The following is a 20,773-nucleotide window of genomic DNA, read 5'->3' as shown; positions in this document are numbered from 1 at the left end:
CAAAAGTACGAACCGAATTCTAGGCATTTTTTCGTACTTGCACTCTTTTGCACATTGTGATCGAGACAAGTCATGTCTTTGAACTCCAGTTATACTATATTTTGAAATACATAGAAATCCTCAGTTTACCAAAAAAAGGAGGACCATGTACATAGTCATGTCGACTTCTAAAAAATTGGTGGAGTCAATTTCAGTATAGTCTTCAAGATTATGATCCTCGTTCATTCCCCACCCCAACAAATCAGGCTTGCATGAACAACCAGTGGTGCATGTAACTCCAATTTTTACATCACCATTTTCAACATATTACAACCTTCATTGTCATCAACATCTAACCTTTCTTCTCTTTACAGACCACAAACATAACAAAGATATTACATTTTCGCGCTGCTATTCGTAGAGGATTATGTCTATGAATGGTATACGTGCGGAGGAGAAACTGAGGAAGATAGCAGGGGAATCAGGACCTGGATCTCCCAAGCATAAGGTGAAGTTTTTGTGCAGCTATGGTGGCAAGATTTTGCCTAGGCCTTTCGATAATCATCTCAAATACGTTGGTGGCGAGACTCGTGTCATCTCTGTCTCCCATGACAGTACCTTTTCTGGTATCCTCCATTCTCTCTTATATATGTGAATCATCTACATGTCACAGAGATGCATCTTAAGAAAAGATCGTAAATGAGATGTAATGCATTTTTATCGAATAACATGAATATGCAAGTGAAGATTGTCAGGACAATGTGAATATGATGCTGATACAATCATTTCTGCTTATAGATTAATTTGGAGATTTACATCTTTGGTATTGCATTTGCATCATTGGTTGAATCTTAAGGTAAGAGAATAGGTTAATAAGCAGTTTTGAGTCTATATAGTTCTCATCATGAATTGCACATTTTTACTTGTAAAACTAAGAATGGCATCCAGTAAAATTGGTTACATATTTTGTAACAGACTTATAACTCATGCCCTTGTTCCATTCTGCTTCAGAACTTATGAAGAAGCTCAGCAACTTAGTTGAAGGTGACATGATACTCAAGTACCAACTCTTCCCCGAAGAACTTGATGCTTTGGTTTCTGTGAAATCTGATGAAGATATACGCCACATGTTTGAAGAATGTGACCGCCATTCTACAGGTGGAACGCCAAGGCTTCGAGCATTCCTGTTCCCTGCCTGTCCAACCATTATTGAAAATCGCAGCATGGAGCCACAGGCACTCGAGCAACGCTATATTGATGCCATAAATGGCATCGTTCGTAGCACAACTCCGCCTTTAAAGCCCACACCATTGATGACAAGTTACCCATCATTCAGTATTGCCTCCCCTTGCTCTTCCCCGAGGTCACCTGACAGTTACACTAATGAAAATATCCGACCAGTGTCAAATCCTAGACCTCTAATGACTAGAGTCCATAGTTCTCCGAGCATTAGCAACATGTCCACTCTCAGCCAAAATGTAGTTAATTCTCAACAAACTCCCCAAAACCACCACCATCACTATAAGCACACGCCAATGGCATCACAAATTTCACACCCACACCACCATCACCAGCAGTACAATCAAACAAGTTATTTACAACCAGCAAAACCTCCTGTAGATGCTCAAAGAAGTGGTTTTGTCCCAGAGAGGTTCAGTAAAGTTAGATCAATAGGGAGGGCTGAAACATCAAGGTACCATATGGATAACGTGCAAAACCACTACTACTCTATGAACAGACAACACCGAGGAAATATGAATAGTAACAAATATATATACGACGATCATGTTGGTGGTTATGGGGAAGCAAGAAATGATACTCATCCTATAAGTCCACATTCGCGAAGCCCTAGCCAAGGCTTCATTGGAATCAAGCAATGGGACAGTGCTCTCTAGCAGCAGAGGGAAATAATAAGTAGTTTTGTACCACTGAACTCCTAAAAACTGTAATTTTGTAACATACTAGATCACAGGATCTGCCTAGTTGAGATTTGTAAATCTACTTTGCATAGCACCTCAATCATCTATATCTAAAGGCCTTTTGTTTTAGTATTTAGTCTTTTTGGATTGTAACTTCTGAGTAGCAGCATATTGAAGGATAAGTTTACACAGAACAGGGTGAGAGAATATCAACAAGTTATGAAAACTAGCACAGAGAGCAAACGGTTGATGCGATGCATTAATTTGAGCAGCCATTAAAGAGTAACTGAAATGCTCAGGTCTGGGACCTCCACAAATACTCGCAACCTTGACCTCCAAGAGTAAGGCTAAAGAGAATGATGTTCTAGCAAAGTTCTTGATTCGATACTACATGAAGCGATTCTGCAAATAATGTCTTCCAGGTTTGATTATTATCACTGTCTAAGATCATTAAAAGGTTCTTCGTGTTTAGGGATGGATGCACTGATATTCTTCTTATGAACACCTAAAATATATGAAATTATTTTAACCTGAGTTTTTGCATCTCAGATACCTCTTCCAGGTCAGAGTCGAACTAATTTTTCTTTTATATAGAAGTTTAAGATTATTTAGGCAAAAGGTATTAACCCAATAATTAAACTAATTACACTGCAACGCTGATCAAATAGGATCTAGAAGCATCAAACATTTCCTATGATTTTTGTTCAAGAATGAAATCTTATTGCCGGTTTAGCCTTCAGAACCATATCACAATCTGGATATGATGAAATAGGATGAATTAACACGGTACTTTGTAAATACGTAATTATCTCGAATATATTAACCATTGCTTTCTTTTCCGACGGACTCAAAGGGAAAAAAGAAAGATCATGTTTCTTCAACAATTTCTGATCTCTATTGGACCTCTTACAAAAGGTGAGCACGCTCAACCTTTAGACATCAGTAGTTTTACATTTAATAAAACCATTTTCATAAACTGTGAATCTACAACTTATAAACAACCTTCAGCAGATATAGCAAGGCTTTTTCTTGCAATATATTTGTTTGGACAGACAGTCAAGGAATATATTGTTATTTTATGGGAAGAATTACAAAAATATAGTAGCAGCAGGTGTTCACTGATTGAAGATGTTACACCATCCATTAGGACACTGGGTCTGGATCCTTTGGACCTATTGTAATCTAAAAATTTGTTCCACACTGAAGGACTATTGAACCAATAATCAAGCCCAATCATAATATCAAATCAAAAAAGGTGTAAAAAATCTATTGTATGATGTCGTCTCTTACTTGCTATCTGTAAAATCTGCATCGATAACATCTCCTTCAGGACCGTTGTTTCCTGTTGATTCTGAAGGACCATCAGCACCATCAGGTGTTGGACCTGCACCAGGTGCTGCACCTGGCTGGTTGTAGAGTGACTGTCCAAGTTGCATAACTTCCTGATTCAGTGTAGTCATGGCTTCCTTTATTGTCTCGGTCGAACCCCCAGCTATTGCTTCCTTTAGCTCCCCAAGTTTAGCCTCAACCTTCTCCTTCACAGGTGCAGGGACCTTGTCTCCCAGTTCCTTCAACTGCTTCTCGGTCTGGTAAACAACAGAATCAGCTTGATTCTTTGTATCGATAGCATCTCTCTTTTCCTTGTCTTCCTTTGCAAACCGCTCCGCTTCTGAAACCATTCTCTCTACCTGTAGCATTGCAATGATTTCTTTTCAGTTTTGATCACATTATATTTATAAAACTCTTAATAAGAAACATGTATATTTACATTTAGAATCTACTTTTTAAGTTTTAACCAAATAAGTAGTAGGTGTCTCTCAAAACTTGGGAGTAAAATTCATCCATACAAGATGGGAAGTAGCTGCCTTCATAAAAATGTGAGTCTGGATAAAAAGTGGAAAACTTTAAATGTGGTAACGAAATATAAAGACAGCAACATGATGTATGAAGTGCGTATAACCTAGAATTGCAAGATTTATTTATTTAAAAATCCCAGTGGTAACCAAAGAAGAGGTACACTTTTCTTGAGATACGGAGTGAAACTCATCCAAGCAAGTGCATAAGGAGGCAATGCCATACAAATAGCAAATTAATGAAGAAACAAGTACATTATTTAAGTGTTCACGAAAACATACCTCGTCACTAGGCAATGTGCTGGCACCAGTTATGGTAATATCTTGCTTCTTGCCAGAACCCTTGTCAAGAGCAGTGACAGAAAGAATACCATTTGCATCAATGTCAAATTTTACTTCGATCTGAGGAACCCCACGTGGGGCAGGAGGAATTCCATCAAGCCGGAAGCTTCCAAGAGACTTATTGTCCCTCACAAACTCCCTCTCACCTTGAAGAACATTAATTTCCACGCTTGTCTGTCCTTCAGCAGCCGTTGAGAATACCTCAGATTTCGAAGTGGGTAAAGTTGTGTTTCGGGGGATAATCTTTGTCATAACTCCGCCAAGAGTTTCTAACCCAATAGATAGAGGCGTTACATCCAAAAGAACAATATCACTAACATCTCCAGCCAAAACACCGGCCTAAAGTGGAAAAGATCTTAAATTGTCAGCTGACACACACACAGCTGCAACTAAAATTAAAACAATTTGATCTACATACAACACCCGACTTAATTTTAGTCTTCAAGAAGACAGCAAATTGAATTGTAATGACCATAGCAAGAACAAGGAGAGTAAATATACCTGAACTGCAGCTCCAAGGGCAACAACTTCATCAGGATTGACAGTGACATTAGGTTCCTTTCCTGTCAAAGATTTTACAACTCCCTGAACAGCTGGGATACGAGTTGACCCACCAACAAGAATCACTTCATCAATATCACTAAAAGAGAGCTTGGCATCCCTCAGAGAATTTTGAACAGGGGTTTTAAGCCTAAAGAAATTAATTTATTCAGAATAGCGACGAAACCAAGGATAATATATGAGGATCCTTGTTCATTTAGCTAGAACCTCGGTTTTACTTTTAAGAGTTCATTGTACCTGTCAAGTAGATCCGAGCATAACTCTTCGAATTTCGCCCGTGTGAGGGTGGTCTCTATGTGTTTAGGACCATCTGAGGTGGCTGTGATAAACGGCAGACTACGGGAAAACGTAAATAGTTAATAAAGCACAACTAAGATAGCTGCAGAGAACAGTCGGTATTGTTAAACTGTAAACGGTCTAGAAGTACCTAATATTGGCCTGGGTTAAAGATGAAAGCTCCATCTTGGCCTTCTCTGCTGTCTCAGTCAGACGCTGAAGGGCTTGTTTGTCCTTCAAGAGATCAATACCCTCATCATTTTTAAAAGATGAAGCCAGCCAATCTACAACCCTCTGCAAGATGCATAAAAAATGTAAGAAATTCAGCAAATTGAAAAGATACAAGATAGCAAAAACAAAGATATATCCTGTTTACCTTATCAAAGTCATCCCCACCTAAATGTGTATCTCCGGATGTAGAAAGCACTTCAAAAACTCCATCACCAACTTCTAGGACTGCAATAAAGGGTTGAGAAAGAAATCCAATCAATAGCTGCAATATAATGAAATTCAGAAACAAGTATACCTAGTAAACGGAATAAGAGTGTACTAGTGATGGATAAGAGAAAAGAACTAACAATCGACCAATAAATTTAATTTGGTGTACCTTATTACATAATACACCTCATAATTACAATCATTTTGGTAATCATAGTTTATTTTACTAAGCATCTAAATTTGACTCCATTTTGATAAGCTAGAATTTGATAACTGTGTTCCATGTTGTAACAATTGTTCCCCGATGGGGAGCGCAAGAGTTTAAATCAATTTCAAAAATATACTGTGGCAAGATTCAAGACGAAGATAAAGGCACCCGAGCAAGTTGGATAATAAGGTTCTTGTTAATTGTAGAAAAATGCAGCAATTAACCATGGTATATATATACCACCTTTAGTGGTATATATTAACAAGCTGCCAAATACATCACAGTTTCTCATGGAAACTGCATGTATGAATTCATAGCCCATTAAGAAGTTTCATAGGATACCAACAGACACTAGCAGGAAGGTTACTTGGAAGGGAATGAAACACAAGCTTGTTGGCTTAATGATTGCCGATTATCCCTCAGAGAAATCATTGAAGGCGTCTCACGAGAAATTTTAAACAAAAAAATCAGTAATTAGACTGAGCAATGAACATTCTCGGAAACATAGTGTCCATCGACAATTTTTTGCGCAGATCACTCTCCAATACAAATATGTGGATATTTTGCAGTGCATTAAAGGTTGAATTAAGTTATAAAATCTAAAAATACTGGTAACAACACCGCAGTTCTGCATATTTGTTTGCAAGGAATGCAAATATGAACCTGGAAAGAAAGAAGTGCCTAGAACTAGAATTAATTGCATTAGATTAGGCGAAAAGCTACGAATATACGTATTATTATTAGTACCTGAGACATCAAAGGTGCCTCCTCCGAGGTCAAAAACAAGAATTGTCTCATTGTTCTTCCTTTCAAAACCATATGCTAATGAGGCAGCAGTAGGTTCATTGATGATACGAAGAACTTCAAGGCCAGCGATGCGACCAGCATCCTTTGTTGCTGTTCTTTGGGAATCATTAAAGTAAGCAGGAACTGTCACAACGGCTTTAGTGACCTTATCATTCAAAAACTTAGAAGCATCATCCACAAGCTTTCTCAAAACCTAAGCCAAATTAAGAAACTTTGGTTAATTTCCTACCAACATGGAACAGCTTTAACATATATACAAGAAAAAAATACCTACTTCTCCAAATTAATATCAAAATCAGATCTTTATACCAAAGTATAATCAAAACATCATATAGATAGTTAACAAAATAGGCAAACACCATATTCTTCTCCCAACTCAGAGAAATGATATGATTTATTACCGTTAACAGCACTTCAACTAACAGGTTGTTAAATAAACCAGCACTAAAATTTACGAGTAAAACAGATAATAGATTATGTACAACCAAAGCAGTTCAGAATTAATCATCACCCTCATCCTAGACACATGAAAACCATAACTATTTGATCTAAATTCATATCAAAATCAAATCTTTACAGTCAGTCAAAGTACTATCAAATCATCATTTCCATAGTTAAAAAAATAAGCAAACTTGATTATTTTCTCCAAACCTAATAATCAACAACCTTTGGTTATTGTCATAACAACAAGAAAAATATTCAATATTTATACAACCACAGCATTTTAGTATTAATCATCATCCTTATCAGCACTAGACGAAAACTATACCTATTTCCTCTAAATTCATATCATAAATCAAATCCTAACACCCAAAATACCATCCAAACATCATCTAAATATTTAACAAAACACTCAAACTCGATATTCTTCTCCCAACTCAACAAACTAATGATCACCTTCTAACAATTCAATTAAACTACTATAACACAAATTAGCATCAAAACTGATCAATTCATTTCTCACAACTACATACAAACTCACTAAATATCTAATCATATCAATACAAACAAACAACGTATCGAACTACCTGCGCGGAAATCTCCTCAGCAGCAAACTGCTTCCCAATGGCGGGACAATCAAGCTTAACATTCCCATTCTCATCTCTAACCAAATTATAACTAACTTGCTTGGACTCCGAATTGACCTCCGACATTTTCCTCCCAATAAACCTCTTAACCGAGAAAAACGTATTCTCCGGATTGACAACCGCCTGCCTCTTCGCAATCTGTCCAACCAACCGATCCCCATTCTTCGTATACGCGACGACAGACGGCGTAGTCCTCTGCCCTTCCACATTAGTCACAATCACCGGCTTCCCCCCTTCCATTGCTCCCACGGCAGAATTGGTTGTCCCGAGATCAATCCCCACAACTTTCTCGGCACGGACCGAGAAGTTTCTCCTGGAGACATTATTTTGTAATTTAGGGTACGAGGGTTTCGGGTTTAAGAAAGTGATGGTGCTGGAGAGCTTGTTGGTTTGGCCGAAGAAGACTGTTTTGCGAGGCTTTGTGAGAGTGAATCCGGGGATTTGAGCTGTTGTTGAGGCCATTTTGGGGGGTTTTGTGCGTGTAGAGGTTGAGCTCAAACCCTAGGAATGGAGAAAAGGGGAAGATAAGGGAGGGGTTTTATAAGAGAGTTGAAGGTTTGGTGGTGACGTGGCGGGGGTTGATTGGTTGGGAGGGGTTTGTTGAAGGAGAGAAGAGGAAGTATGCATTGTTGGGCTGCTGCTGGCTGTTCAAATTGTTTTGTCCAATTTGGTAATAATAAATTAATTTCTAAATGTCATATTTTCAAGTTTATGCCGGGTGTACAAACCGTATTAACCGATCACACCGCTCGTAATTAAATTACATTTTAATAATTGTTTATTTAAAATTTGGATGTGATTTTAAATTTTTAAAAATCACAAAATCGTAACTGTAATAGCAAAATATATTTATAATAAAATATATTATATAGTATATAAAATAATAAGTAGACATGTTTATTCTTTTTAAATGTTTATTATTTAATATTATAAGATTAATAGATTAACACTCATTTTGTTATTACTTTAAACCTAATTCGTTAGTTTAATGACTTAAGGTTCAAACTCATTTGTATGGTTCATTACTACTAATATTTTGTTATTAACTACATGATCGGGTAGACAAGCATACAAGAGTTTCAACTTTAATTTAGAATACGTATTACTCAATAGCAGCGGACTTTGAATTTTATTATTTTTGAATGTTAACTTATCAAGTAACTTAAACTTAATTTTTTAGATGTTTTGATATATTTTTTTGTGATTCTTAATATTTTTATAGTAAGTGGTTAATTCGGAAATGGAACCATATTAATCGCAAATTCGCAATCACATGAAATTTTCTAAAATCACTTATCGCGGTTTAGTTCGATTTTTACCACAAAACTTATCTGATATAAACCGCGTACACCTCTAGTTCATACTATAAAAAATAAAAAATAAAACTTTTTATGATAAAATTAGGGCACAAAATGAATATAGCGGTGAACAAAATTATAGTTTCACTCATTTCAAATCGCCTCAGCTCGATTTGTTTATTAATCGAACACAAAATTCAACATGAAAGTGTGATTCATGAGTAAATGTGTTGGAGCCGAATTATACACATGTTTTGGTTTGGCTCGAACTCAACCTTATTTTATTTAGGATCAGTCGAATTGTATGTGACATCAATTGAATTGTAATTATTTATTAAATTTATTTTTATTCAATTATACATTGTAATTGATTTGATATTAATAATAAAGAACAATTAATAAAATTTTAATGTAAATACAATTTAATAGTCCGGGTATGGAAAAAAACCCGAGTGAATGTGACTTTTCTTTAAAAAGTATAATTTATAAATGTGATTTGTGTGTGACATTGTGAATCGTCTGAGTTATTTTAAAAGTTAAATTTGGTTGAGTAAAAGACTATGCAAACTAAAAGTAAACAATTCAACTCGACTCATATTTAGTTCGACTCTTATTTGGTTCACATTCGGTTAAACTTATAATGTTCATAAATGAACTTGTGTTTGGCTCCTTACTAAATCAGCTGATTTTAACCGGCACCTAGAAAAAATTTCTTACTTTTTTTGAAAACTTCGAAAGTATAAATAATCAAGAGGGCGGAAAAGAAAACGTACACCACAAAAAATAAAAAACTCTGAATATTTATGATCAAGTAAAAATAAAAAAAGTTATATTTTAATAGTAGTATTCAAACCAAAGCGAAAAAGTCTTATACAATTCTAAGGGTATATTTGACATTGCCGTTTCAGACAACAACAATAATTTTTTGTTGAAAAACAATTAAAAAATTATTTGATAAAATTAAAAAACTGTTTTTGAAAAGTGTTTTTGACGTAAAAACTACCCTCAAGAAAAGTAAGTCCCAAAAACTGTTTTTCAGCTTGCAAAAAGTAAATGCTGATTTCACGTCAAATTTCATTAAAACCGTTACTTTTTATAATTTTTTACATTAAAACATATATAAATTAAAAATATTAACAAATAATTATCTGATTTCTTTCAAGCATATTTTCTTACCCAATCTCAAATGGAGCCTAAGTTATATAGCGTAATTAAAAAACTTGAATGCTTTTCCCGAAAGCAACTAATCACTCTGAATCAAAAGCTTCTTCGTTGCCATAAATTACACACTTCATACTTACGATGTCAGACGTACGGACCGCTGAAAATATGCAACCCTGATTTCATGTACTTTATAGGTACTGTTCTACTGGTTTTTATTTGATTAGTTGCTTCATGTATATGTTTGATTGTGTGTATATGTTAAATATGCTATGTGCATATGATATTGTTGTCATTGAATCAATCATAATGTTATTATATGATTATAACTTGAACTCTAGTTTTCCTAATTTTTATCTCGAAATTTACCTGCAACCTAAACTTAAAGTCCAATAAGGATCAAGTATAGGATACGATTGTAATTCTTTAAAGTTTACATATTCATTTTGTTGTGTAAAATTAACTTGAGATTAATTCGGAGATTATAATCCTTTATATTATTCTATCGTCTACGAGACTTAGTTGGAGGTATTCTTTAGTCCTCTCTAAGATCATCCATATGCTTAAAATGTAGTGTATGGAGGGGAAGCTCGAGGCTAGACATAAATAGAAATGATGAAATACGAAATAAGAATAATAGGCAAACTGGAGGAGCTTGCCAGGACCTAGGAGTTATGAATGGGAAGGGTCCAAAAGCAAGTGCGAGCGGAATGACCCAATTGGACGTAGTCAGCTCGAATCTTTTTGCGGTGAAATCGGTAGACACAATGCTTAGAGGACGCAGTGTGAGAGAAGATCTTTTTTTTTGTTAATCCCGTGTCCGGCCAGCTTTCGCGCACCTCAACTAATTCGAAGGACTACTAGCACACTCGTGCCCACCGAGCATAGCACTGCACTTACTTCCGTGTCTCCTAGTGGATTTGAACTTGTGACCTTGGGGTGGTAAGCCCCTAAAGCCATACTCTAAACCAACTAGGACACGGATGGGCCGACTAATTAGGGACGTCCGCGCCAGGTTCGGCTTCTCCTCAATAGGCCTTTCAGAAGGCATATAAACTACATAGGAAAAAGATGCGGATATAACAAACACAGACCGACAAACCGGAAAAATAGCAATTGCTATCGATATCATTTTAAACCAAAAGCAAATGAACTCAAGGTTTCCTCTCCATACACTACTCTTTTTAGCATATGTAGAAGCTAATAACCAATCATAATGGAGACAGGAAGGAGAGGCGCTAATTAAGTGGAGGTCTTTCCTTTGTTGGGCTTATTTCAAAAGAAAAAAAATGGACAGTGCATTGCTAACATTGATTTCATTTATAATTTGAAATCAAATTTTAAAAAACTTAACTCCAAAGGGGATCCATATTTGGCATATTTTGATGTGCTTTACATGAAATTTAGGATAGAGAGATAAAAAATTAGTTAAATTAGGAATTTATTTAGTTAATTTATGTATTTTTTAGGTTCTATGTTCCCAAAAGTTATCTTATATGCCAAATCCGGACTCTTGTGCATAACTCATTAGCTATTTCCATCCTCTTCCGCTTTCCACCTTACCTTCTGCCCTCTTGTGCTTCTTTAACACCTTGAGTCCTTGATTGTATAAAATTGTTATTTTCTATATTTTTTAACCAATTACTATTTTTCTTCCCACTTTTATTTCCCCGACCAAAGAAAAATTCATCAAGATTTTCCTTTTCCTCTATTTAAATTGAAATTTTAAGGGTTAATGTAGATTGAGAGGAATTCATCTAACACATTTTAAACTATTTAAAAAAAATTATGCAATGCAAGATCTCGTAACAAATGAATGTTTAAGACCTTTTAATGTAATAGACCTTATTCAGGGGTGCATCTTCATCGTGGTTCTCCTAACTTATCTATTTAAACTATTATAATATATAATAGATGAAATATTTAAAGTTTTGATTTTGGGTCTTTTATTCTAATTAATAAATAAAAGTATAAATAGGATATCTTTTTTCTAATTAGAACAAGTTACCTTTTAATAATAGGATATCCTTTTCGAGCAAGTTTTAAATTATCTTATTAATTGAGAATTTGTGTGGCTAGCCCCGGAGAAATTTTACGAACAAGTCTTAAAATCACCTTATTAATTTAGAATTTGTATGGTCATAAAATTACTCATCTACGATGTTAATAACATGCACATAAGTTCGTCTAAAATAAGAGTTTTCTTTGTTCTATTCATGTTAATGTAACCGTATGCTTCTACTTGGCTAAAAAGGTAAAATGTTGAACCAAGGTAAATCAACCCGCAAGGGTTGGCTCAGCTGGTTAAAGAGAGGAAAACTATCCTCTTGGTCACAGGTTCGAATCCCACGGGAGGAGAATTTATGATTATGCCTCCTGAGTCAGAGCCTGTCGCTTAAATGCGGTTTACCTTGGTTCACGTGGTTTGCAGGCTATTGCGTGAGCTCGTAGGGTTTACCCCGTGCGCACCCGAAGGGTAGCGGCTGCGGGTTACCTACGATAATAAATAAATAAATTAAAATTAAGAGATAATTGGTTTGTCGGTATAATGATCTGGGGCTTAAAACAAAACTAATATATACTTTTTATTCGGGTTAAAACAAAAATATGCTACTAATGATTAAAATAAATTAAAAGCAAAACAAATATAATTAATTGGATTTGATTGTTAAAATGGGCTTCAGGCTAAAACAATATGAAAAAATAATATTAAATAATTCGTTGGTAGATATAGCGTAGACTTAAAAACAGAGAGGGGTATGGGGACATCCCTTAATGGCTGAAACATTACAATTTTGGTAGTCGGCCGGTCACCAACGTGCTTGGGCTTATATAATTATGAGCTTACTTCTATTTCTATAATATCTATAGCCATCCATCTATTCAATCTATACTATTTCATAAAAACCAAACTAGAAATAATTCGTCAGTTGGTATAACAGTGTTTGGCTAAAATAAAATAATATACATTATTTAATTGGGCCAAAACAAAATTTTACTACTGATTCACGCTAAAATAAAATTAAAATAAATAAATAATTCACTGGTCGGTATAATGGACTCGGGTTAAAATGAAAAATATCTATTCTTCATCCAGGCTAAAACAAAACTAAATTATTGATCCATATTAAAATAAAATTAAAAATAAATTAAGTATAATTAGTTGGATTTGGTTGGTATAACATATCTCGAGCTAAACTTGAATGATGTGTATTTTTAATTCGTGCTAAACCAAATCAAAATCAAACTAAAAATAGTTCGTACTCTATTGATCTTAAAACTTACCTTTTTACTTAAAAATATTGTATTTTTGAAAGAACAATTGAAAATTTTAATAAAAATATATCTTTCGATCAATACCATTGTATTTTTCGAACTAAAATATCTCGGATTTCAGAATATCAATAACAAATATGTGTATATTTAATTATCATCCAATCATATTATTTTATATTTTTTAATGAACAAATTTAACTTATGACAACAAAAGTGACTCATGCCATTTTCTTACCAGAGATGCTTTCAAAACAAAAAAGTGTGCGTTTCATATATATGAAAAGGCTACCTCACTAAAAGTTCACTAGACTTCTTCAATACTCGTACAGGAAGTACTCGGTTCCGATTCGACAAAGGTAGAATGCCTGGTCGAGGGTCCAGTACAACAGGTAGTCTAACAAATTTAATTTCAAATTTAACTAAAAAAAAAATCATGTGAGCTCGATGAGATAACTCATGTGGTAAAGGGCTTATCTCTTATTGTCCCTGGTTCTGGTTCGGTTGTGGGTTCGATTCTCGTTCACCTCTCAGATTTGTTAGAACAATTACTCATTTGTAAGGCATATAAGCCTAATTATTCAAAAAGAAAAATAAATCATGTAATATTAAATAATCCGGTATCACACGGGTTTTAAGCCAGTATGTAGTAATACGTGTAAGCTTGGATTAGTTTTTAACTTCGCGTATTGTTGGTAATTGCTTCTTGAGAGCATGATTTGCTTTTATTTTCAATATTTTCTAGATTTACTATGGACATTAGACCTGGCGTAATATGGATTTCGACTGGTTTTGGTTGCTTAATATGGATTTGGATATGATTAGGACCCAAAACAATAGATTAGTTATATTTTTTATCAAATATGTTTTTTTTTTTTAATTTGATTTGGTTTTATATGGTTATAGATTAAAATATGAATATCCATATTTGTCTCAAAATTTTGAAAATGTATGTTAATTTCTTGTAAGTTAGTGTTTTATGTAGGGTTGTCAAAAAAATTCGAAAAATCCGATATTCGTCCGAAAAATCCGCATCCGTATCCGAGAAAAAGCGATATTATCCGTATCCGAGAAAAACGGATATTATCCGTATCCGAATTCGGGATAATCGAATCCGAAACTAAATACATATATGATATTTAAATTATATAAATATATAATTGTATATAATTTAAAATATTTTTTTTTAGTCTATAGTGTATGTAAATGTATTAAATAATACGTTTATACAAATTTTATATAATTGTACACATACTTTATACATATATAAATATATTATTTGTATTTAATCGTAGAAAATGTTCTATAATCATCGTAAAAACGGCAGGGGCAACAAAAAAATTCAAAAGATCCGATATTCGTCCGAAATATCCGCATTCGTATCCGAAAAAAGCGGATATTATCCGTATTTGAAATAAAGCGGATATTATCCGTATTCGAATCCGATGATTGCGGATACGGATACGGATATAGGAATATCCGTATCAGATCCGTTTGACAGCCCTAGTTTTATGTAGTATTGTTTAATTCCCAATTTTAAAAAAAATCCAGGATTTCATGCGGATAATAATTTTCAGATTGCAATGTTTATCTTTTGAATTTTTTAAGTAATTATTACTATCTACTATGTAGTGATCAATTAACAAATTTTACCTATTTGTTGTTGAATAGCCAGGGCCAAGAATACCAATATACACACAGACTTATGTCATATTTGGAGTCACGTTTTCACGTTAGGTGAAACTAGATTGGAAAAACTAGAGTTAACAATTAAAAATTACTACGTTTCCGGTTAACAATTAAAAATTACTACATTTTCGACGATAGACAAGATCATGTAAAGATCTCATATCACATGGTCATGGGCACTCTGTTAATTATGAATAACAGTATAGTTATCACTCTTTTAATCCATATTTAAAGTAAAATATGTCACCAAGATCCAAAGCTTTAGAAAGCGTGATTCTGCATTCAACCAAATTTTAAAAAATGGTTGGATTTAGTTTGTTTTAATGATTTTACATCCATACCTAATAGACATTTCCTTCTGCTTTACATCTTTACTGGGAGGCCCTTTTATATTCTCTAATTTCTTTTTAAATTAGGCCATTATGCAAAAAAATTAAAAAAAAAAGATAGAAGGAAAGTAATATAAAATTGTATTGTAATATATTAAGAATGTAATGTACTGTAACTTGGTTGATGAATATTTTCTTTTGGAAATTTATGTATATGTATAAAGTATAATTTATCATATTTTTAAGGTGGTAGTGATTTTTAATGTAAATAAAAAATTATTACTTCATCGATAAAGAAAATAATTTATTGTTTTAGAAATTTATATATTTAATTTATCGTATTTATAACATAGAAGAGAATTTCAATTGTTAAATGCTAACTATGAATATGTGTTAGATCTATTGTAGTGTGAATAATGCAGTTATGAACTTACTTATAGAAGATAAAGCAAAACTAATGGTTACCAGGTACGAGTTACATCGTCTAAATGTGTATCAAAGCAAACATATAACAAAACAAAAACCACATCCAACCATTTTTGGAGACAAGAGTGGTGTATAATCTATTAAAAATTAAGAATAAGGTTTGCTTTGATTTTGGTGGGAATTGAAAAGGAAGAATATAATTTCATTTATTAATAAGAAATTAATATTTTATTATAGCTATGTATACAAAATTTAGGTAGTATTAATTAATATTTTCATTTGGCCTAAGTTTTTTCAAAAAATTATTTCTTATGAATTTCGTGAAAATATTTCTTTATTCTATTGTTCCAATTGGGGACCGGTAAAATAAATTACTAAATCGAGGTTATTACATTATCGATTATTATTTTATAAGGTATATTCTTGTCCATTTGTTTTATGATAATTACAAATGTGCGGATAAACCGAAAGTTAGTCTGTTTGCATTAAGGTTATTTTCGGTATACACAAAGACTCCGTTCACCAAAAATTTATACCCAAAATTGCCCCCATCAATCCAAAAAACCCTAAAACCTTATATAATAGTTAATAAGCACAACTCCGCCGCAAGCATGGAATTTGAGTAAATTCTTGGGGAAACGATGAACAGTAAGTTGAGAATTGGAAGTCAAGTTGATGGAGAAGACCGGCTCAGTAATTTGTCCGACGATGTAATTCATCGAATTCTTTCATTTTTAGGGATTCGCCTCGCTGTTCAAACAAGCATTTTATCAAAAAGATGGAAACATATCTGGACTACTCTACCTTTTCTCACTTTTGATGGGTACGACCAACTTTTCCCCTTTACCCATTCTGGTATTATTAAATTTATCAACCATGTTTTCTCCAACCGAAACCATGAATTTAATATAACCTCTTTCAAGTTCTTTGCTCTATATCCAATTCCTCAAAGTTTAATTAAATATGTTATTGAATACCCAATTTCGCACAATGTTCAAGACCTAGACTTTGACTTGACATTTCATCGCCATCATCCGTTCAAGCTATCCGCCTTTAGCTCTAAGTCCATACAAAAACTCAGGTTGGGGGTCTGTCTTGATTTCAGTAAATTATGGGAGACAGGTGATTGTTGGGATCTACCTGTTGTAGAAAGTCTACACTTGGTATGCCCCATTTTTAAGTCAAATTACTATGTACCTCTATCATGTTTGATGTGCTTGCCTGCTCTAACAACTCTGCACCTTGATCGGTGTGAGTTTGCCAAATTGGTACCAATGATTTTGCCTGGTTTAACCACTCTCAGTATGGCAAGATGCAAGTTGCCGCGACCAGTTTGGGATCTTCCAGCTCTATCAAGTCTAGAACTGAATGATGTGATATTTCCTCACAATATGAGTGAATTGTTCTCTGCGCTAGTCAGTTTACGGAATCTTACTATAACGTTTCCAAAGAGGTTTTTACAAAAGTACTTTATATTTTGTTCAAAGTTAGTGAACCTCAAAATAAGTACCAGAACGAGTACTTGTATTACTTCTACCCGTAAAATTATGGTTCGGGCACCGAGGCTCCGTGAGATTTGTTGTGTTGGTATATTTCAGGTAAGATTGTTATTAGTTAATGAGTTGGAGAATGCAAATGTAAAGGTATTGGATACAACTGAGTTCCACAATTTGACACTGTCAAGAAAGAAAGTGTTCTATCATCGCTTAGGACGTATGTTTCGGGAACTTGGTAGTGCTAAGATTCTTAATATTGACTCGGCAACTTTTGAGGTAATTTTATATTTAAGATTTGTGATGCTACAATTACTATTTCTTGTTTCCAACATTACTATGTGGTTTCCGTTTGGTGTGTTTAAATTACTTCTCTTTGGGTTTTCAAGTGATATGCTTCCATGAAAATCATGACTGATCTGTTATCTTTATTTGTTGCATGCTGAAATTTAGTTCCAAATCGGGATTTACTTTTGTATATGGTATATCGGAATTAATGTTTTATTATTTCTTAGGTACTTTCAGCATATACGGACTCTGTTGAAGATGTAGGTTCTCCATTCTACAACTTGAAGTATGTGAAGCTGCCAAAAGGATACAACGTTTCTAGTATATCTACCTCAATGAGAAAGTTCTTACTTGGTTGTACACCAGGAGCCACCATTGTCACAAAATTGCCTCAGGTGTGCTTGAAATTTGATCTCTTTGTACAAAAAATGATGCATTCATTTTTATTATATTATGATGAATGTCTCACTCTTATAGGCAGATACAATGCATGCAGCATCTGGTAGTAAACCAGAATATATCTCATTCAAATTATTATTTTTTATTGTGATGAGTGAATGCGAATACAAATCAATGCATTTACACTTACTCACTGATGAATTTCTGTTGTATTGCAAATTATAATTATTTGACTGGCATAATTCCCTTAAAGAAGATGTTCAGAAAGTCAAATCAGCTGGTTAGTTTTATAGATTATAGGAGCTTTAGATTCCACCTGATTGTGGCATACTCTGCTATGCACTAGATTTCAATATGTTTGCAAATTTAGGCTTATGAATAATCAACAGTAATAGATATGGCTGCTTAAAAAGATATATGAAACCTAGACAGGTAAGATCCCATGATACTTCAGATTACATATTAACATCATAAAATTTAAATCTCAAGAAACATCTAATTCACTTACTCTTGAGTCCGGAACATCACCACCCACCGAGTATGTTATTCTAATGACAAATCAGTAGCCAGGAGCGTAGTGACATGATCTAGCTTCCGTTGGAGTGCATAAGGGAGTTTCTGGATGAAAAAAGTCAAAGGTGGCCAATTGCCAGTATCATGACCGTGAAATAGTATATTCATGTCTAGATCATATTAATTGTGCATAACTGGCCAATTCTTTAAATTCTCCATGAAACTCAGAGAGCAGGGATGTAAACCAAAAAACTTGAAAGACATTCTATGAAATTGATCGCTCTGGTGAGACAAAACCTGGTCGATGAACTTGATAAAAGCAAAGTGAGTATTAAAGAAAATGTTTCTGTAAACTCGTACCCAACAAAAGCTATAGAAGGGAGTGTAGTTCAGATTTTCAGGAAGTTTAACATTTAACAGGAAAGTCTTTAATTGTCATGTTATTTGTAGTATATCAGACATGAATTGTTGAAATAACGACAACAGGAAGGAGCGTAAGCTTTGAGGTTGTTGGAATAAGTTTAGAGCATGGGCTGTCCACCATCCTGGCATATAATTGTAACATTCTTCTAATTATATTTGAAGCACTCTGTCAAATTTACCTGTTTTTCTTTTTCAGCTTCAAAATTTGTTAGTGTCCAGTCTCCAGTAAAGTTTTACTCTCATGTAGTATGATTTTTTTTCCCAATAGTCTTTGGTTTATTATAGCCGCATGTATGTCAGATATGCTCTCATGTTTTGGAATTTCATCATGCCTTGAAATGAATAGGTTTAGGAAAATTTCTGATGATTTTGTTAAGATATATCTCCTGGTGAACTGTATTAATTTCGTATCCTGATTTTTCTTAGAAACCAATATGATATAAACGTAGATGTTTTTTTTTCATGCCGGCAGTGGTGACCTGGAATCTTTCTTTCTTGTAGAAAAATGAAAATTATCAAGCGATGCACGTCTCTTCAACATCCCAAAAGGTGCCAGACGTACCCTTGACAACTCCAACCAAGGAGCTGGTTGATTCTCAAGGTATACATAGAAAGGTTTGTGTTGATAGGGTGCAAGTAGAGCATTTGGGGGAGAATTCTGTTGTAGATGCTGATAGAGTGAGACATGCTGGTGCTCCAGTTGCAAGGAAAGGCTTCGATCAGGCGAGCTCTTCTAGAGGAAATAGTAACTTTTGGTTATGGCAGGGCCTTGAGATTAATACAGAGTTTGTAGGCTTACTTGATCTCATCGTGAAGAAGTTTCCGGAGACCTTTGAGCACTTCAAAGCCAAAAGTGAGACGTTCTATACAATGAAGCTGAATATGCTGTGCACATCAGTGAATGACTTTCTTAGAGTCCCAATGACAGATTTCTGCACTGATATTATCACCGAGTACAAAGATGGATTTGCTGATTTGCAGAAATGGGGATTCAACGTATATTGGCTGGTGGACCATCTAAACTATATTGAACAGATCCGACTTTCACGGAATGAGTTCCATGCAATTGACCTTCCTACTGGTGATGTCAAAAGTAAGTTGCAAGATCTGCAGAGTTATTGCCTGGAGAATATAAAGATTTAGAAAGCTTTTTGGGCTGACCCTAATTCCTTGCTATTATGGCTCTTGGCTTCTGCTTCTTGACTTGGCATTTAATTTTGGCATTAAAGCAGCACTGATGTTTTGTTTCCTCCAGTGCACTAATGTTCTGTTGAGTTGAAATTGTTTTTTTTGCTGTCACAGCTGATACTTGTTAAAGTTCTTTAAGAATGTGCTACCATCTCTTATTCCGAATTGTGTTTTTACTGTTGAAGAATTAAAACTTTATCGTACATCTGGTGTTTTTTGGTATTTTTTAATACCCCCACCCCCCCAGGTAGAAATAAATGTTCCTGGTTTAGCATTCCTACAAATTGATGTTTGTAGGATTTTGCTGTGATTTTTGTCTGGAAACAAAAAAGGGGGCATTCCGAGAATCGAACTCGGGACCTCTCGCACCCAAAGCGAGAATCATACCACTAGACCAAATGCCCATGATTGGGAGAATTATTATCTCCTGCTACAATTTGTAACAGTTTGTAATTTGTATCATTCAGATTCAGAAATAACTTCTAAATAATTTGTAAATGACCTTACATTTGATAATACGAAAGGATGAGGTGGCATTTCCGGACATTCTTGTCTTTCTAGCATTTGAATAACATGTTTCATTGTAGGTCTGTCCACTGGATGCCACCCTATGCACCGAAGTCCCACAATTGTCAGCTTTCTGGCAATGTTCGAATCTTCTTCTTTCTCTATTTGGATTGCTACGTCTCCGCCTTCCTCCAGATGATGGAAAATCCATTCAGGAAAGTAAGTTTCTCTGGTATTTTCCACTGCAATCTGCATTATTGTCCCTTGCTTCCACCATTTCAGGCAATAACATCCTGAAACTATAGACGTCTGATT

The 20,773-nt window shown here is 34.5% G+C and overlaps 3 protein-coding genes and 1 non-coding gene across 4 annotated transcripts; 2 read left to right on the top strand and 2 right to left on the bottom strand.

Annotated features, from left to right (window-relative positions):
• The first annotated feature begins 236 nt into the window (after positions 1-236).
• Positions 237-2,439, top strand: LOC141667659 (uncharacterized). The gene is made up of 2 exons (XM_074474222.1): positions 237-605; positions 991-2,439. The coding sequence occupies exons 1-2, from the start codon at positions 407-409 to the stop codon at positions 1,872-1,874; spliced, it is 1,083 nt and encodes a 360-aa protein (XP_074330323.1). The 5' UTR covers positions 237-406; the 3' UTR covers positions 1,875-2,439.
• A 515-nt stretch (positions 2,440-2,954) lies between these two features.
• LOC141668077 (stromal 70 kDa heat shock-related protein, chloroplastic-like) lies at positions 2,955-7,995 on the bottom strand. The gene is made up of 8 exons (XM_074474767.1): positions 7,412-7,995; positions 6,324-6,576; positions 5,307-5,386; positions 5,082-5,224; positions 4,892-4,990; positions 4,595-4,784; positions 4,034-4,432; positions 2,955-3,586 (listed from the first exon to the last, which is right to left on the bottom strand). The coding sequence occupies exons 1-8, from the start codon at positions 7,931-7,933 to the stop codon at positions 3,185-3,187; spliced, it is 2,088 nt and encodes a 695-aa protein (XP_074330868.1). The 5' UTR covers positions 7,934-7,995; the 3' UTR covers positions 2,955-3,184.
• A 1,967-nt stretch (positions 7,996-9,962) lies between these two features.
• Positions 9,963-20,379, top strand: LOC141668970 (uncharacterized). Its single transcript, XM_074476035.1, has 4 exons — positions 9,963-10,127; positions 16,951-17,419; positions 17,656-17,823; positions 19,265-20,379. The coding sequence occupies exons 2-4, from the start codon at positions 16,952-16,954 to the stop codon at positions 19,904-19,906; spliced, it is 1,278 nt and encodes a 425-aa protein (XP_074332136.1). The 5' UTR covers positions 9,963-10,127; position 16,951; the 3' UTR covers positions 19,907-20,379.
• TRNAP-UGG (transfer RNA proline (anticodon UGG)) lies at positions 20,284-20,355 on the bottom strand. Its single transcript has one exon. It is a non-coding gene; the product is annotated as a tRNA-Pro (tRNA).
• Positions 20,380-20,773: the final 394 nt, after the last annotated feature.

Source organism: Apium graveolens, chromosome 6 (assembly GCF_009905375.1).
Source record: "Apium graveolens cultivar Ventura chromosome 6, ASM990537v1, whole genome shotgun sequence".
Taxonomy (NCBI): Eukaryota; Viridiplantae; Streptophyta; class Magnoliopsida; order Apiales; family Apiaceae; genus Apium; species Apium graveolens.
Note: the sequence above shows the minus strand (reverse complement) of the source record. Positions and strands in the feature narration are given on the sequence as shown.

Bases quoted from the DNA above. Each gene is read 5' to 3' on its own strand.
- LOC141667659 (XM_074474222.1), top strand. From the start codon at position 407: ATGTCTATGAATGGTATACGTGCGGAGGAGAAACTGAGGAAGATAGCA. The intron at 606-990 runs GTATCCTCCATT...ATTCTGCTTCAG, and splicing joins CCATGACAGTACCTTTTCTG to AACTTATGAAGAAGCTCAGC.
- LOC141668970 (XM_074476035.1), top strand. From the start codon at position 16,952: ATGGCAAGATGCAAGTTGCCGCGACCAGTTTGGGATCTTCCAGCTCTA. The intron at 17,420-17,655 runs GTAATTTTATAT...ATTATTTCTTAG, and splicing joins TTGACTCGGCAACTTTTGAG to GTACTTTCAGCATATACGGA. The intron at 17,824-19,264 runs GTGTGCTTGAAA...TCTTTCTTGTAG, and splicing joins TTGTCACAAAATTGCCTCAG to AAAAATGAAAATTATCAAGC.
- LOC141668077 (XM_074474767.1), bottom strand. From the start codon at position 7,933: ATGGCCTCAACAACAGCTCAAATCCCCGGATTCACTCTCACAAAGCCT. The intron at 6,577-7,411 runs GTAGTTCGATAC...AATTTGGCTTAG, and splicing joins CTGAGGAGATTTCCGCGCAG to GTTTTGAGAAAGCTTGTGGA. The intron at 5,387-6,323 runs GTACTAATAATA...CCTTTATTGCAG, and splicing joins AGGCACCTTTGATGTCTCAG to TCCTAGAAGTTGGTGATGGA.